The following is an 18,677-nucleotide window of genomic DNA, read 5'->3' on the forward strand; positions in this document are numbered from 1 at the left end:
TTCTACACTAAGCACCCAGTTCCAAAATAGTCACACTTATTGTTGTTAAAAACCTCTGCCTCTAATTTGGGTTTTTGCAGTTCTGTGGAGATTTCCTGTTTCCTTTTTTTTGTCATTGTTCTTCCTTTTTATCACTTTTCTTTTTCTTTTCTTTTATAGTTTTAAGTTTTAATTTTTAAACCTATCATATTTCCTCTACACTTATTCCTTTGGTTGCTTTCCCTACTGTTCTTTTCTCCTTGCAGTTAATCTTTAATGTTTATGAATCCTCTTCATCTACCTGTATTCAACTTTGCCAATCTATTCTTTTCTTTTATTTCCTTTCCTCTCAACATATTTGTTAGTTTTGTTTTCATTGCTTTCCTCCACACTTTGCACCTTGCTTTAGTGTTGTTTTGCAGTTTATGCTTTAAGTAGTTTTGTTCTAAACTGGCAAATATAATTTCTGACTTCCTTTGTTCACTGGGTCAAACTACTTAGCCTTATTTTTCTTGGACTCTTTTGGCCTTGCTTATGAGTATATATACGTGTATATGCATATATTCCACTATTTTAAGCATTATTTGCCTGATTTTGTAACTGCCATTTGTGTGGGATTCCTTTTTGGTTTCTTGTTTTGGGATATTTGTTTTAATCTCATGTAATGCCATAACAAACCACTTGTGGACTCTTTGTTCCTGACCAGAGATCGAGCCCCGAGCCTTTGGAGTGGGAGCACTGACTCCCAGACCCTGGACCCCAGAGAGCTAACCCTGGGGAGCGTCACACAGTGAGAACTCACACAGAGGACAGCACTGAATGCAAGACCCCGCATCACCCACCATCAGTAGGACCCTGTGCAGGATGCCTCATCTAAACAACAAACAAAACAAACATACAAACCTCAACCACCAACAGATAGGATCACCACCTCACTCAGCCTTGCCCATCAGAAGAAAAACAAACAAATAAAAAACTCAGCACAAATCTCACCCTATGCAAAGCTTACATAAACCACTGGATCAACTTTAGGAGGGAGGAAACCAAAAGAAGGAACAAATTCAACACTGAAGACTGGGAAAAAGAGACTTCAAACACAATACATTAAAAAGAGTAGTGAGAAGACAGAGAAATACTACACAAATGAAGGAACAAACTAGAAATAGAAGTCCAAATAAATGAAGAGGAAATAGGTAAACTACCTGAAAAAGAATTCAGAATAATGATAGTAAAGAAGATAAAAAACCATGAAAACAAGGTGGAGAAAATGCAAGAATCAATTAACAAAGACCTAGAAGAATTAAAGAATAAACATACAGAGACAAACAACACAATTACTGAAATTAAAAATACTCTAGAAGGAATCAATAGCAGAATATCTGAAGCAGAAGAACGAATCAGTGAACTGGAAGATAAAATAGTGGAAATAACTTCTGAAGAGCAGAATAAAGTAAAAAGAATGAAAAAAAAAAACAAACAAACAAACAACAGGATAGTCTTAGAGACCACTGGGACAATATCAAATGTACCAACATTGGAATAATAGATGTCACAGAAGAGGAAGAGAAAAAGAAAGCATATGAGAAAGTTTTTCAAAAGATTATAGAGGAAAATTTCCCCAACATGGGAAAGGAAATAGTCAATCATGTCCAAGTGGCACATAGAGTCCCATATAGGGTAAACCCCCAAAGAAACACACCAAGACACATACTAATCAAACTAACAAAGACTAAACACAAAGAAAGAATATTAAAAGCAGCAAGGGAAAAGCAACAAGTAACATACAAGGGAAACCCCATATGCTTAACAGCTGGTCTTTCAGCAGAAACTCTGCAGGCCAGAAGGGAATGACAGCATAGATTTAAAGTACTGAAAGGGAAAAATCTACAACCAAGATTACTGTACCCAGCAAGAATCTCATTCAAAACTAATGGAGAACTAAAAAGCTTTTCAGACAAGCAAAATTTAAGAGAATTCAGTACCACCAAACCAGCTTTACAACAAATGTTAAAGGGACTTATATAGTCAAGAAATACAAGAGAAGAAAAAAGATCTACAAAATCAACCCCCAAAAATTAAGAAAATGGCAATAGGAACATATATGTCAATAATTACTTTAAATGTAAATGGATTCAATGCTCCAACCAAAAGACACAGATTTGCTGAATGGATAGAAAGACAAGACCCATATATATGTTGTCTACAAGAAACTTAATTCAGACCTAAAGATACATACAGACTGGAAAGTGAGAGGATGGAAAAATATATTCCATGCAAATGAGAAGCAAAAGAAAGTTAAAGTAGCAATCCTCATATCAGACAAAAAATTACCTTAAAATAAAGAATATTACAAGAGATAAAGAAGGACAATACATAATGATCAAGGGATCAAACCAGCTGGTGGACCTAACAACTGTAAATATCTATGCACCAAACATAGGAGCACCTCAATACATAAGACAAACACTAACAGACATAAAAGGAGAAACTGACAGTAACACAATAGTAGTAGGAGATTTTAACACTCACTCGCACCAATGGACAGATCATCAAAACAGAAAATTAATTTGGAGGCACAAGTCTTAAATGATACATTAGATGAGATGGATCTCATTGATATCTTCAGGACATTCCATTCAAATGCAGAAGAATATACCTTCTTCTCAAGTGCACATAGAACATTCTCCAGGATAGATCACATCTTGGGTCAGAAATCAAGCCTCAGTAAATTTAAGAAAATTGAAATAGTATCAAGCATCTTCTCTGACCACAAAGCTATGAGACTAGTTATCAATTGCAAGGAAAAAAAAAAAAAAAACTGTAAGAAATACAAACACATAGAGATTAACAACACATTTCTAAATACCCAACAGGTTACTGAAGAAATCAAAAGGGAAATAAAAAAAAAAAAATTCTAGAAACAAATGACAATGAAAGCACGGCAACTCAAAACCTATGAGATGCAGCAAAACTCGTTCTAGGATGGAAGTTTACAGCAATATAATCCTACCTCAAGAAACAGGGAAAACATTGAATAGACAACCTAACCTAAAACAACTGGGAAAAAAAGGGCAAAGAAAACCTCAAATTTAGTAGAAGGAAATAAATCATAAAGATCCAAGCAGAAATAAATGAATAAGAAATGAAAAAAAAAAAAGAAATGAAAGAAGCAATAGTAAAGATTAATAAAACTAAAAATTAGTTCGTTGAGAAGATACATAAATTTGACAAACCATTAGCCAAACTCATCAAGAAAAGCAGAGAGAAGAAACAATTCAACAAAATTAGAAATGAAAAAGTAGAGATTATAACAGACAATGCAGTATTGCAAAGGATTATGAGACTATTATGAACAACTATATAACAATAAAATGGATAACCTGGAAGAAATGGACAGATTCTTAGAAAAGTTCAGTCTTCCAAGACTGAACCAGAAAGAAATAGAAATTATGAACAACCCAATTACAAGCACTGAAATTGAAGCTGTGATAAAAAATCTCCCAAAAAACAAAAGCCCAGGACCAGATGGCTTCACAGGAGAATTCTATCAAACATTTAGAAAAGAGCTAATGCCTATCCTTCTAAAACTCTTTCAAAAATTGCAGAGGAAGGAACACTTCCAAACTCATTCTATGAGGCCACCATCACCCTGATATCAAAACCAGACAAAGACAACACAGAAAAAGAAAACTACAGGCCAATATCACTGATGAACATAGATGGAAAAATCCTCAACAAAATCTTAGCAAACAGAATTCAGCAACACATCAAAAAGCTCATATACCATGATCAAATTTGGTTTGTTCCAGGGATGCAAGGATTCCTTGATAGATGCAAATCAATCAATGCGATACACCATGTTAACAAATGGAAAAAGAAAACACATATGATAACCTCAATAGATGCAGAAAAATCCTTTGGCAAAGTTCAGCACACATTTATGATTAAATCCCTTCAAAAAATGGGCATAGAAGGAACTACTTCAACATAGCAGAGGCCATATATGATAAGCCTACAGCAAACATTATTCTCAATGGTGGAAAACTGAAAGCATTCCCCCTAAGATCAGGAACAAGACAATGCGGTACACTTTCACCACTATTATTCAGCATAGTTTTGGACATCCTAGTTACAGCAATCAGAGAAGAAAATGAAATAAAATGAATCCAGATAAAAAAAGAAGTAAAGCTTTCACTGTTTGTAGATGACATGATACTGTACATAGAAAACCCTAAAGATAGTATCAGAAAATTACGAGAGCTAATCAGTGAACTTAGCAAAGTTGCAGGATACAAAATCAATACACAGAAAGTACTTGCATTTCTATATAATAATAATGAAAAACCAGAAAGAGAAATTAAGGAATCAATCCCATTCACCATTACAACAAAAATGATTAAATAGGTAGGAGTCAACTTACCTACAGAGACAAAAGAAGACAATAATGAAACAAATCAAAGATGACATAAACAGATCCCATGCTCCTGGGTAGGAAGAATGTGAAAATGACTATACTACTAAATGCAATCTACAGATTCAATGCAATCCCTATGAAATTACCAATGACATTTTTCACAGAACTAGGACAAAAAAAATTCACAATTCATATGGAAAAAAATCCTGGAAAAGCACTTCTTGGAGTTCCTTTCTTAGAGGCAGTTATCCCTGAGCCTGAGGCCATAAGGAGTAGCCCCACACTCACAGCGAAAGGCTCCACCTCCACACACCTCTTCTGTCCCCTTTGCTCTGTAGGAGAGCTCCAGTGAGCTTGGGTCTGTCAGGAAAATTTTTGGCTTTGACCAGAACACACCCTGTGTGTGAATCTGCATACTCGACCTAGGGGCCACAGGGCTCCTGTTTCGCTCGAGTGGGCCCTGAAGTGGTGCAGCCTAGCAAGAGCTTGAAAATCCATCCAATTGCTCTTTTTGTACCTCTGACAGAGCTAGCTTTGCTCCACCCTTTGGCAGTGTGGAGGGAAGAGGGCCCAACCCCCTCCCCAAGGGGACATGGGGCCTACTTCGAGAGGAAAGGCCCCTTGAGGAGCTGAGCCCAGGAAGGCACCCAGTCATGTCAAACACACTCCCGCTGCTTGCTTCTTCATGGGCAGTACCGCTATCAGCTAGGAATGTCTTTGCAAGGATCGCAAAGGGAAGGGGAGATACGTGGCCTTGTCTCTGGAACTTGGGTCCTCTGAACAGATCTGGAGGCCTCCCATTGTATAAGTGAACCCATTCCTTTGAAATAGCAGATTGCAAACACACTCCAGGTGACCACCTCTTCTTTCCCGAAGGAGGCGTGCTTTCCCTGCATCCTGCGAACTCTGCGTCCCAGCCTGCTGGAAAAGGGCTTCTTGGAGGTCCTTTCTCAGGGGCAGTTTCCCCTGAGACTGGGGCAGTAGGGAGGGGCCCCACACTCACAGGGAAAGGCAGAGCCACCTCCACACGTCTGTTCCATCCCCTTTGCTCTGTAAAAGAGCTCTAGTGAGCCTAGGACTGTCAGGAAAAGTCTTGGCTCCTATGGGGACACACCCTGTGTGTGAATCTGCATACCAGACCAAGGGGCCACAGGGCACCTGTTTCTCTTGGGGGTGCCTGAAGCGGTGCGGCCTAGCAACAGCTAGTGAGCCTAGGTCTGTCTGGAACATTCTTGGATCCTGGGGGAAAACACCCTCTGCGTGCCCCTGGCTACTAGGCCTAGGGGCCAAACTTCGCATTTCTCTCCTTGGGAGTCCTAACGTGTTGTGACCTAGCAACTGCTTGAAAATCCATCCCATTGCTGTTTTCCTCCTTCTGACAGAGCTAGCTTTGCTCCTCGCTTTGGGATATCTCAAGCAAGGGGCCGGTCCGTAACTCCTCGCCTGGGGCCCATTGGATGTGCAAGGTGCCCTCGACCAGGTGACCCCAGCATGGCACACAGCCCCCTCAGACACACTCCTGCAGCCTTCTTCCTCTTGGGCAGCAATGCTATGACATACGAATGTGTTTTCAAGGCTCGGAATATGCAGGGAGACACATGGCCTTGACTCTGGAATTCAGGCCCTGGGAGAAGGCCTGCAGGTCTGACGTCTGGGAAGCAAAACACTTGCTGTAAATAGAGGCCTGAAAACACACTCTGTGGATGCCTTCCCTTCCTCCAAAGAAGATAGCTATTCCAGTCTCCTGCCTGCTGAGTGTCACACAACTGGAATGCACTTGCTTGGAGGTCATGATTCAGTGGCAATAGCCCCTGAGGCCCTGCGCCTAGGTTGGGCTCCCACACTCACAGGGGAATCAAAGTGACATCCAAGTGAGTCAGCTCTTCGCATCAAGTGGCCAAAGTATTGGAGTTTCAGGTTCATATTAGTCCTTCCAATGTATATTCAGTTCCCGATTTCCTTTAGGATGGAGTGGTTGGGTCTCCTTGTAGTCTAAGCGACCTTCGAGCATGTTCTCCAACACCACAGTTCAAAAGCATAAAATCTTTGGCTGTCAACTTTCTTTATAGTCCAACTTTCACATCCATACATGACACATGGATAAACCATAGCCTTAACTAGATGGATCTTTGTTGGCACAGTAACGCCTCTGCTTTTTAATATGCTGTCTAGTTTGGTCATCACTTTCTTTCCAAGTCGTAAGCATCTTTTAATTTCATGGCTGCAGTCACCATCTGCAGTGATTTCCGAGCCCCCAAAATAAAGTCTGCCACGGTTTCCACTGTTTTCCCATCTATTTGCCATGAAGTGATGAGACTGGATGCAATGATCTTAGTTTTCTGAATGCTGAGCTTTAAGCTAACTTTTTCACTCTCCTCTTTCACTTTCATCAAGAGGCTCTTTAGTTCTTCACTTTCTGCCATAAGGGTGGTGTCATCTGCATATCTGAGGTTATTGATATTTCTCCCTGCAATCTTGATTCCAGCTTGTGCTTCTTCCAGCCCAGCGTTTCTCATTATGTACTCTGCATATAAGTTAAATGAGCCGGGTGCCAATATACAGCCTTGACATATTCCTTTTCCTATTTGGAACCAGTCTGTTGTTCCAGGTCCAGTTCTAACTGTTTCTTCCTGACCTGCATACAGGTTTCTCAAGAGGCAGGTCAGGTGGTCTGGTATTCTCATCTCTTTCAGAATTTTCCCCAGTTTATTGTGATACATGCAGTCAAAGCCTTTGGCATAGTCAATAAAGCAAAAATGTGTTTTTCTGGAACTCTCTTGCTTTTTCTATGATCCAATAGATGTTGACAATTTGCTCTCTGGTTCCTCTGCCTTTGCTAAATTCATCTTGCACATTTGGAAGTTCTCTCCTGGAAGTGGGCGTGGGGGCAGGGTGCACCGTGAGCTCGCCAGGGGCAGAGAGCACCCAGGAGCACGTCAGAGGCGGGGTACACTTGGGTGGCACATCGGGGGTGGGGGGGTCCCAGCTTTGCTCTCAGGGGTTGCCATTGTGGCTGGTAACACCCGTTTCGTTGGCTCCTGGGTCCCCATCAATGGGCATCCAGTGATCAGAGCGGAGGGGTGCAGACCACAGGTAAGGGAACTGGGGCTCGGTGGCGCAGGGTGGAGCAGGGAACCACGTATTCCGCCCTCTCTGTTGGCATAGTCTCAAAGCCCCCTAACCTGGAGGTCACAGAAAGGCCACGCCATTGGGGTCAAGGCCTTTACCACTTTACCCCTTCGCATAAAGCTCGGACCCTCATGATTTTCCCAAGCAGCCTATTGCTTGCAGTGAGGTCCCCAGGAAGTCCAAGGGATTTATCTTGCCTGGTGATTTCACCTGCTGGGACTCCACAACCCTTAGTCTGGCCGGCTGGCCCAGACCTGCTTCCGGCACTTTGCAGGCCTGCGGGCCCTTGACCACCTGCTGGGATGGGAACGGGAAGGGTCCACGAATTGCACCCTAGAAACTTAGTAGGGTGCATGGATTTAAAAACCTGGTGGCCACCCAGGCAGAAAAGAAGGGAGGAGGGCACCTTGCTGCCCTTTCATGGTGGAATCTGTGGCTGTCCTGCTGAGAGGGGGCCTTTCCATGGGGACCCTGTGCAATAAGTGTGGTGTTTTGGAACTGAATAATTAGAACGTGTAAAAATTTTAAATTATGTGGTGCTTTAATTAAAAAAAAAAGCTCCAAGTTTTTTAGCAAACTGAGGTCTAAAAATTGAAGGCCTATTTTCCTTCCACTGTGGCATTCTATGAAGAAATTTGCTTTTTTTTTTTTTAAAGAAAAGAGTCAGAAAAGTGAGGGAAACAGAAAAGCCAGAGGTTCCCCTATAGTTTGGCAAAGGCCTTATGAGGTCACTTTTAAATGCTGCTGGCTGTCGCGAGGCAGTCTCTTCCCGTGGCTGATGAGCAAAGAGCTCTGCAGGCTTGTCCTTTGCATAGATGTTCTTCTTTGTGGAAATCCAGCTCGGAGCTATCTTCTGATGTTTAAGAATTTCCAAGACTAGACCCCTAGGCAAATCCTGCAGGGCCAAGGGCTCCTTCCTTCATTGTATTTGTCTATTTGACTGAAAACCAGCAACGACATCTTTTTCTTTCAATCTGGTCTATCATCCAGGCCTTGGAGTAATATTTCCCCTCCCCCACAATAGGCTTGGATTCCAGGGATGAATTATAATCAGTTGTCCATGATTTTGCAGATGAGGAAACTGAGAGCCAGAGATGGTGGAGGAGTGTCCAGGGGAGAATGGGATACCGTTCCAGGAACCCTGGCTCCTGAGTTTTTAATGAGCTTTCTACCCAGCATGGTCATTAATTGGCAAGTGTTGACATTGAGAATAAACTATTGGTGGAAGTGTAAAAGGCTTTTTTAAAGAATGTGCCTACCAGCTGTGCATCTTATGGAGTATTTTCATTGTACTCCCCAACCCTTGGAAAGTGCCACATGAATGCTCCTGTGGCTTCATGCACAAAAACTGATCAATCATCATAGGCATGTGAATACGTAATACATTCAAGCTGAAAAGGGTTTCTGAAACGAAGGGAAGCTTAATCAATTTTACCACCTTCTAATCTCAGCCATTTGGTGTTTTTCAATTTCCAAATATTAAGGAAAAAATATGCATATTTTTATCATCTTCATTAAAATGATCATCTGTTTTATGGTGCCTCTGTATTGGAGGCACCATCCAAAGATTCTGGTTTTCCTAAGGGAAAATGAGGTCAATGCGGTGCTTTTCAAAAAGACAAAGCAATGAATATGTGACAACTGATGCCCCTAAAGGTCAAGGAGGTGAGGACTGGCTGGTGCTCATCCCTAATCAAGACTGAAATGAATTAAAGATAGGTTAAGCTAAACGTGCCAAGATTTTTAAAGCCCATGTGGTCATGAGAGGTTGATGCAAGGGCTATAGTCCAACTTCCCAAGTTTCTATCCTTTTCACTGGATTTCCTTTTCACTCTTGTTTATCTGACCTTCATGTGGCTGAGCACCCGGCCCCATCAGGTCCGCTCCAGATCTCAGAGATGCCTGCTGCACAGACAGCTCAGTCTGTAAGATGACATGGAGAAGCCATCATCAACAGACACGGAAGCACTCTGTCAACTGGGGGAGAGTGTTTCAGTGAAAAAAGTACAGGCTTCAAGTCAAAGTCAGACCTCGGCCCTGCTGCTCTTTAATTTTGTGGTCTTAGGGAAATCGGCTGAATCTCAGATTCTTCATCTGTAAAATAGGAAAACAGCTTCTACATGTGCTTGTTGTGAGGTGAGGAGTAAAGAGATTTCTTGCTCAGAAAACTGATAACGAAGGTGCCCAGCAGATAATGGTGCTCCTTGACAAATATGGAGTACCGCGCCAGAATCTGCAGCGTCAGTTTCCACAGACGATGCGTCAGCAGTGGCAAGAACATCTTGTCAGACCAGCACCTCCGAAGGCTGCTCCACGTCCTATGAGAAGCCAAAAGGCAATACGAGCTACCAGCTAGAGGTAAAAATGCAGTTCAGAAGCTGCAGCAGAGGGCTAACAGCTAAAATCTTCAACAGACAAGCCAAGAGCGAAGCCAACGACATTCTGAAGACTCCTATGAGGTCAGCAAAGCTTTAGGGAGGGGGCATGGACAGCCAAGAGGCCGTACGTGGACATATTGCTCCATCTCTCCTGTCACGCTGTTTGCTGATTTTACACAACTCCTTCTCCCAGGTATTTGATACATACTAAACATATATAACAATCAGAAATAATCAGTTAACAGGTACTTTATAATAAAGCAACAAATGCGAATTGGAGCGGCAGTCACTTGCAAGGGTTTAATCTTTGGTTTTGAATTTGTCCTGTCTTCTCTTCCACTCCTGAATATGCTATTTAAATATAGGAAGTCAATTACACATGGCTACTTTTGCAAAGACAGCTGAAAATGAACTTTTGAGGCTGAAAGAGTGCAGTTTTAGGTGGAACTTGGCCGCACAAATGGGAGCACAGTGGAGTGGAGCTTTGTGGCTACAGGAACAGCCACCTAGGTGACCAGTCACCAGGGACACCTAACGCATGACTAGATGCAAACACGTCTGGAAAGCGTAGGCTGACCCCAGTCACCCGCCCACTGTCCCAGGACTGGGCCAAGGGCTCTGGAGGCCTGAGGCAGCAGTCCGAGCTGAGAGTCATCCTCTGGAGGGAAGGGACATTCTGATCCTTTACCTCAGCTTGAGAGGGAAGTGGAGGGTAGCCACAAGGCTACAAAAAAAGGCTGTCACTTAAGCACAGCAGGGGTTATATCCCCTTGACACATTATATTCAGAAGCGAAAATGTGGTCTCCTTCCCGTGTTCTTAAAGTATCCTTTACATCGTCTCTATACAGCCAGAAGCTCTAGAAACCTTTTTTTAAAGAACTTAAACTGTATCTTCAGGGTCTAACTTACTTTCCCGATGGCTCTGACGGTAAATCATCTGCATGCATTGCAGGAGACCTGGGTTTGATCCCTGGGTCAGGAATGGCTACCCACTCCAGTATTCTTGCTTGGAGAATTTCATGGACAGAGGAGCCTGGTAGGCTACAATCCATGGGGTTGCAAAGAGTTGGACACGACTGAGCAAGTAACTCTACTGGAAGACAGCAAAAGGTCAAAGTGCTCCCAGGGCCCTAAGGCCACCAAGAAGACTTGGTGAATGGAATTAACCCACTTAACGATGGCCTGTGTCACTCTGAGGATGTTACTTGGTGCATCTTCCAGGACATCTGTAAGTGCTGCTTCTAAAGATTCTGCTATTTCTCTAAATCTGAGAGAAAAACAAGAGTGTAAACGGCTGTTTTCTCTGCTTCAGGTGCCTGTCCCCCCAACCTCCCCCTCCCCAGGCAATAGGACCATTCTCCTGCTTGCTCGTAGGGTCAGTGCCTCAGAGATGCCCCAGCAGCCCTGATGCCTGGCCTCCAGACTTTTTTTCTTACTGAGCAGGAAATAAACTTATCTGAATTACTTGACCAGGAAGCCATTTCTGGCAAGTCCCACCACCTATAACCAGGTAATCACTTCAGGGCCATAGGACTGATTTTTCCAGTCCTCTTACCTCCATACTATCAGAAGAAAGCAAATATCCCTCAAACTAAGAAATGGAGAAGCTATATTCTGTATCTTTGTTTGCAGCTTGAGACATATCACTGAAAGTAGGCAGTTAAACCAGAACAAGTCTCTGCCTGGCGCTCATCACATGTCTGCTGCCTGTCTCTTGTGCTGCTATTGGTAACTGCAGGCCCACCCTGAGGCTCAGGATATGCTTTCTGGATGGGTTTTCTGTTTTCTCTGCTGGACCATTTGTCATTTCATACCATCTTCTCACAGACTTCTTTTTTAATACCTGATGTGGACACATTGTTATGGCTGTGAAATGAAACTGTGAGTGTATTCATTTCCTTAATTAGCTGCCTATGTAGCATCCTCCTTCCCACCTATATAACCCTTCCATGTTCATACCTTCTTTACCATACATTCTTCTGTCACCCACTAGTTCCCTTGCCACCGATAAATCCTGACACATACTTAACATCAATTTACCTAATCCATAATCTTGGTTTTTTGGATAGAACTTATATGCTTTTAAAAAGCAGTTCAGAGACTGATCTTCAGGAAACTGGAGAGTAAACGCAGCAGCACTTCATAGAAAGAGCAGCAGCCCTGCCCTCAAAGGCATGAGTGGCTGAGAGCAGAGGACTCTGGCCCACCCTGCCTGCTGGAGCTGGCTGCTCCCCACAGCTTCCCTGTGCCACACGCAGGAAAGAACACAGCGACTGCCCCATGAAGCCTGCAAAAGGCGAGTCTCTCCAAGCAGCAAGGAGAGGCCCAGAGGGAACAAGTGGCAGAAGAGAAGTGGAGGAAGAGAAGGGAGCATTGGAGAACCGCAAAGAAGGCGGTGCTCCTGAGCACACTGGGGAGGAGAGGGCAGGGGCTGCCCTGCAGTGAAGAGGGCAGACCAGCTCCTGCATTCGCCTCAGACCCTGATGCCCACCTTTTGCCCACATCTGTTAACATACGAAACACAGGAAGGAGGCTTCAGCACAGAAAAGGCCTGACACCACACAGCATTGTTCAGAACGTGGAGAACCAGAAGCCACCTTCACAGCCCCAAGGAAGGGAAGGTTTCTGTAACATGCGGCACAGTTCCTACTGAATGCAGCATGAAGAGAGGTCAGCTGGAAGTTCTGCGGCCATCAGAGTCACAGGTATCATTCAGTAAGGACAGAGGATAAAACGGTATGTATGCCACAGCAATCTGAAAGCCATACAAAGGAGAAAGTGCAAGACACAGATGCAGCAGACCCCTAACATTAATGCCTTTTAAACATACATGCAGATGACGTGTGACCAGGTGTGAGATCCCTAAGACTAAAACTGTCTATGTCATGTGACCCCTCTCCTTACCTTTCAGGAGTCCAGCACCAGCCCCTCAAGTAGCTTTGCTGGCCAGTAACTTCCAGGATTGAGGTGTTAGGTTTACTTCTTCTTAGAAAATAAACAAAGTGAGATGTTACTTTGGTGAAATTTGAAAAGTTATGCTATAGTTTTCACACATATATGGGATGCCATTCTACTCTTGATAGAGGCTTTGTAAGAAAGGAAACCCCAAATGCAAACACTCCTAAACTCTCCCATTTGGGTATGGGGATGATCTGGAGACACACACCCCCTCCCCCACACATGGCTCTACTGACGCATGGACACAACCTGAGGAGTGTGGAGGGGAGGGAAGGCACATCAGTACCACACAGACTCCACGCTGTAAAGCAGCTACACCACGCTAAGCATGTGCTGAATGGAGCAGACAGAGAACACACATGTGACCATCCTGGGAGCATACACCATTCTAGCAAGAGTTCAATTAAAAAAGACATACCACTGCCTGTAGCATTTAAGGCGCTAACACCCAGCTTCCAGGCAGCCACTGATTTACTACCATTTGAGACTGCTGGGGGCCCATGTATATTGAATCTCTTTCTATGAAAACAAATGCCTAACTCTACTTTCCAAAACTCCTGGAAGAACAAAAGAAGCGTTGACACAATAGGGTATGTTGACACAATAGGGTACCAGAAACAGAAGGGGTGCCTGTGTGCTCACAGAATGGTGGTAGTGGGAGGGGTGCCTTTTTTCCTGAAGATGATGGGGATGTCAGCACAGAGTCAGACCCGGGACTATCTGATTGTTACTGAGAGTGCAATATTAGTACCAATATTCCTTCCTAGAAATTTGCTTAAACATCACCACCCTACTGGCGTTTAGGCTTACTTTAAATGACCCTGAAGTGAATCAGATAGCAATTCAGCTTTGACACCAGCCATGTTTGCAGAACATTCTGTTATCCCAGAGAATAAATAACCCAACCACTGACAAAAATCAACAGAATGGTGTTCTATAAAGTATAACTTAAATTTCTTTTTAAGTGGAAGAGCAAATGCACTGAAAACAGGCTCCACACGTCATAACTCAAACATAACTTTTTTAATTTCATCAATTTTAAATAAAACTATTTACAAGGAAAAGTTAAGCAATTCCTTTGAATGCTTATGGCTAAACTCTGGTGAAGATTAAAAATGTCTTTCATGGGACTGGCTGAGTTTCAGCATAGTTTAAGACTCAATTACCAGCTTTGAGAGAACCTATGATGAGAGGAGAACGGACTGAAGACAGGGTGTGCTCAGGCTGTGCTACCCTGCAGGGCCCAGAGCTCCAGAAGGCAGAATGACATGACAGTGCAAGATTACCAAGTGTGGGGGTCTGGGGTCTGGGGAAATGACTAGATAAGAGGCGTTTGGAGGCAGTAAACAGGAGTATGGGCTGTGATGGTTATTAGATATCTAAAGCAATCTAAGCCAAAACGGAGACTACAGGAGACACGGAAAGTTTAAATATTATTTCTCTACTGCACTCTTACACTATAAAATGATGCTTCACCATTTTAAATGTTTTCTCACAAACCAAAAGGGCTTCTTGCCCTGGCTACATCTTGATCATCACGTAACGATTACATCCCATGCAGTCCATGAGTATCTCAGACAAACAAATCCTTAATTTCTTACCTACATGATAATATAACCTTGAAAAATTAAGTATAAAGCTCAGTATTGTATGTAAAAGAGCACCATACTAATGGTCTGACAGCTTTGATTTCATCATCAAAAGAGGATTATATACATTCTCAATCATGGCAAGTCAAGGGATTTAATATATTTCCCTCTCTGTAATTATTCCTCAGAACTCCAGGGAAGGACTGCATCATAATTAATGAAAGCATCCAGCAATTTAAACAAAAAGCTTGCAAGTCTTTAAAAACCATTCTAACTAAAATGCTCTAGTTAACACCATTCTATGGAGGAACTTACTGTGATCTCATTCAAGAGAATCTGCAAAAATGGCTATATTATAATCTCTTTTTCTAGGGGAACATACATTGTTAAGAATTTATCCTAAATTGCCCCCAAATTGTCTACAGGACCACTTACTGACACTGGTGATATCATTATGCTATCTGGAAGGAAAGTGTCACCATTTTCCAGAATACTCACCAAGATTACAAAGGAAGCCAAAATAATAACTACAATTCTTATAAATTCTTATAAACTACAAAGAATATTTCAAGAAAGAAATATGAAACTTTCGAGAAAGAAATATTTCAAGAAAGAATACTTTTCCTGATTCCCTCTGAGGATAAAAATGTTACAGATGAGCAAAACTACAGATGAAGGATAGGTCTGCTACTTGAAGCAAGTGATGGAAGAGGAAAATGGAGAGGAAGAGCTGCTAGGTGACCAGCTCTCTCTGTCTCTTCATGGTGAATGAAGGCATAGCGCCTGGGAATGAAGCTGGGCCTGGTCTAGCTCCCTTGGAGGCTAGCGTTCTCAGCTTGCTAATGACAAGAGAGTAAAACTTAATCCTTTTGTCATACAGGCCAGAACTTTGGCAATCATGATACTTCTTGTGCGTTTCTGCTCTAAATTGTTTCCCAAGGAATAATATGATGATCTCCAAGAAGGGGCTGTGAGATGGGAGTTCAGTCCATCTGAACTGGTGTTCAAATCCTATTTCAGAAGGGTGGAGGTGATGGGAATAAATTACTGACCTTATTTGAAAATAAACAGGCAAGTTCCACTTATTATTGAAGCTGTGATAGGCAGGATGTGCTCTTAATCTTTTTACACTGGCCTGTGATCCACACTGCCATTCAAATGTTCTTACAAAATCCATACTTATGGTATATTTCTAAAATAAGAACAAACAGGTGGAATTTTCATTTTAAGGAAACTAACCAGAATCGGGATCATATACTGAAAAATGGAAATCAAGATAAAGATCAACACACAGAATCATAGGTTTAAGATCTCATTAGGCCCTTACAGGATCTTCCTCTGAAGATCCCCACACTGAGTAATGCCCAAAGTGGTTCTATGACTTGCTCAAGGTCTTAGGTGGCAAGCCCATCAAGAGACCCAGGTATTCTAAGTCCAGTAGTCTTTAAGTGACAGCTCTCACTCATCTTCTAGGGCACCCCTAACTGTCCACTGGAACCAAGAGAGATCACAGATTAAGTGGTATAATTTTCACTGCCTTTCGAGAAGAAAGCCCTTTGGCAAGGGCTCTCAATCCCCAGGCTCTAGGGAGAACACTGCAGGATTTCCCATGTACTTCTCACTTAAGAGAAGCTCTATTCTGGGTCACCAAACCAATCACCTAAATATGATGTCTGTGATTACATGGGAATTGTAGTACAGTAAACACCACTATAGTGTTAAATTCCTTTCAGCTGGTTTGGAGCTGCTGCTGCTAAGTCGCTTCAGTCATGTCCGACTCTGTGCGACCCCACAGACGGCAGCCCAGCAGGCTCCCCTGTCCCTGGGATTCTCCAGGCAAGAACACTGGAGTGGGTTGCCATTTCCTTTCCCAGTGCATGAAAGTGAAAAGTGAAAGTGAAGTCTCGCAGTCATGTCCGACTCTTAGCTACACTTACTGAATTCCCTAAGTGTGGTCTAGATGTGAGGAGCTGAGACAAAGAAAAGTATTACTCATCCCTTTTGGGATAAAACTACACCCCTGCATATAATGGATGTTAAAGGAATGCAAAAATACTTCTCTCTTCTCAAAAGCATGTCCCATTAACACTGAAAACTGAAAGCATTTCTTGCAAGAAATGTAACCACGAACATTAAGTATTGGTTTAGAATTCTAAAGTCAACATTTCATCAGAAAGCTTCATTCCTGAGCTGAAAAATCTCCTGAGCCTAACATGATCAATATGATTCTCTAAAGAGGGATGTAAAGGGTCTAAATTGCTAATGCTTAAGACCATTACTTCATTCTGCTTATGGTATCTATTTTTAAAAGCCCTACTTTATTTATTTACAAAGATCTATTTTATAAAGTCACAAAACTCAGTGTCACACAACTGGTTGAAAATCATATTACTTAATTATATGGTTCAACAAACATACTGTAACAAGGGTCAAGAGAACAGATAAGTGGCATTTCTGGGATAATAAAGTTCCAAATTTGTCAACTTCACCTGTTGTGAAGTTATTAGGCCCAGGCTCACCACACTTAACTTGTGCCTCTCTACACTTTAAAAATCAGCAAGCAAAGCAAACAAGCATAATTAGAAAAAGAGGCAAATAGAGCTGCTAGAAATGAAAATGATAAATTTGAAATAGATGAAAAGGAATTTAGATACAACTGAAGAAGGAATTCTTGAACTAGAAGAAAAGTCCCAAGAAATTACCCAGAATGTAGCACAAAGAGATGAAAAATAAAAAAGTAAATTCAGGAAACATGAAAGATAAAGTGAGGATAATTAATTAAGAGTTCTAAAAGCAAATAATAAAGGAATGAGACAGAAGCACAACTGAGTTAATGAATAAAAATGATACAGAAATGATTTAAAAAACCACCAATCCTCAGATTCAGAAAACCCAACAAATCTTAAATTCAGCAAATAAAAAGAAGTCCACACTAGATATATCATAATGAAACAGCACACCAAAGTCACTGGGAAAATTTTAAAAGGAGCCAGGGGAAAAAGCCATTATAACTACCAAGCAACAACAGCAACAACTACTTTCAAGTGACAAAGTTCAAAGTGCACAGAATTCTACTTCCAGCAAAACTACCTTTCAAACATAAAAGGTATAAAGTTATTTTCAAACAAATATTAACTGAAGGGTTTATCATAAAAAAGTGAAATTTATTATCAACAGAAATTCATAAGAGATGAATTTCAGGAGGAAGGAAAATGATCCAAGAGAAAAGGTATAACATCCAAGAAGGAACAATAAGCAAAGGAAATGATAAACATGTGGAATAATTTTGAGAGGCATTATTTTTATGCCCAATTGGGGGGCATAAAAAAATCAAAATAGAAATAAGACCCTGGTAACTAATATATACTATGGAATGGCATGATTGGCATCTAAGATCCTTGTGCTGTTTGGGAGGCTGAAGAACACCAGTAACTTTAAATTCTCTTAAGTAAACACTAAGGTTACTTAATACACAAATAAATAGAGGGCAGAACTTCCAAATTAGTAGAGGGGTAAAAGAGAATAAATGAGAAAAACAAATTCCCGAAAGTGCAAAATAAAGAGGTGGGAAAGAAAAAAAAAAAAAAAAACCAAAGAAAGGAAAAGAAGGAAGAAAAATGGGACAAATAGGAAGAACTAAAAAAACCGCAAATATATCACTACGATCATTGTCAATCTAATAAATTACCTAATTATAAGACTAAGATTGTCATTAAAAAAATAAAAAAACAAAATCAAAATCCAGAGCAGGAGGAGGAGGAGAGGCACCAAGAGGCTGAGCAGGAGAGCGGGGTGCAGACTCAGCCATTTGGCCTAGAGTCTTCATTCCTCTCCAGGACACTACATAACATCTTTAAAAAACGGAAAATTAACATATGGGTTTCCTTCTGATATATCAACCACGAAGTCCTTTAAATAAAAAACATGATTTTTTTTAAAAAAAAAAGAAATATCAAGGCCTCCTAATCTTTCAAATTATATAGGACATTTTTATACTACATTAATAATTATAATATTAATTATATAATATACTACAATCCAATTACTACTTCTTGTTTTCCTTCAAAGTGATATAGCAGAGTTCTACAAACTTAATTTTTCATCGAAAACAACTGTAAAGAGATTTGCTTTCAATGGTCCTTAAGATCTTTTTTAAAATTTAGATTAAAAAAATCCATATCTAGTCATAATTGCTTCTCGACTGAATTCTACCTTACATTCTAAAAAAT

The 18,677-nt window shown here is 41.4% G+C and overlaps 1 protein-coding gene across 1 annotated transcript in view; it reads right to left on the reverse strand.

Annotated features, from left to right (window-relative positions):
* Positions 1-9,546: 9,546 nt before the first annotated feature.
* Positions 9,547-18,677, reverse strand: part of LOC110151076 (conserved oligomeric Golgi complex subunit 2-like) — a 33,547-nt gene continuing 24,416 nt past the window's right edge. Inside the window, 3 exon segments of the mRNA XM_070462703.1 lie at positions 9,547-9,874; positions 11,107-11,168; positions 15,501-15,640. Coding sequence (XP_070318804.1) covers positions 9,639-9,874; positions 11,107-11,168; positions 15,501-15,640 — 438 coding nt within the window. The 3' untranslated portion in view covers positions 9,547-9,638.

The sequence above is a fragment of the Odocoileus virginianus genome, unplaced genomic scaffold (assembly GCF_023699985.2).
Source record: "Odocoileus virginianus isolate 20LAN1187 ecotype Illinois unplaced genomic scaffold, Ovbor_1.2 Unplaced_Scaffold_11, whole genome shotgun sequence".
In the NCBI taxonomy this organism is placed as follows: domain Eukaryota; kingdom Metazoa; phylum Chordata; class Mammalia; order Artiodactyla; family Cervidae; genus Odocoileus; species Odocoileus virginianus.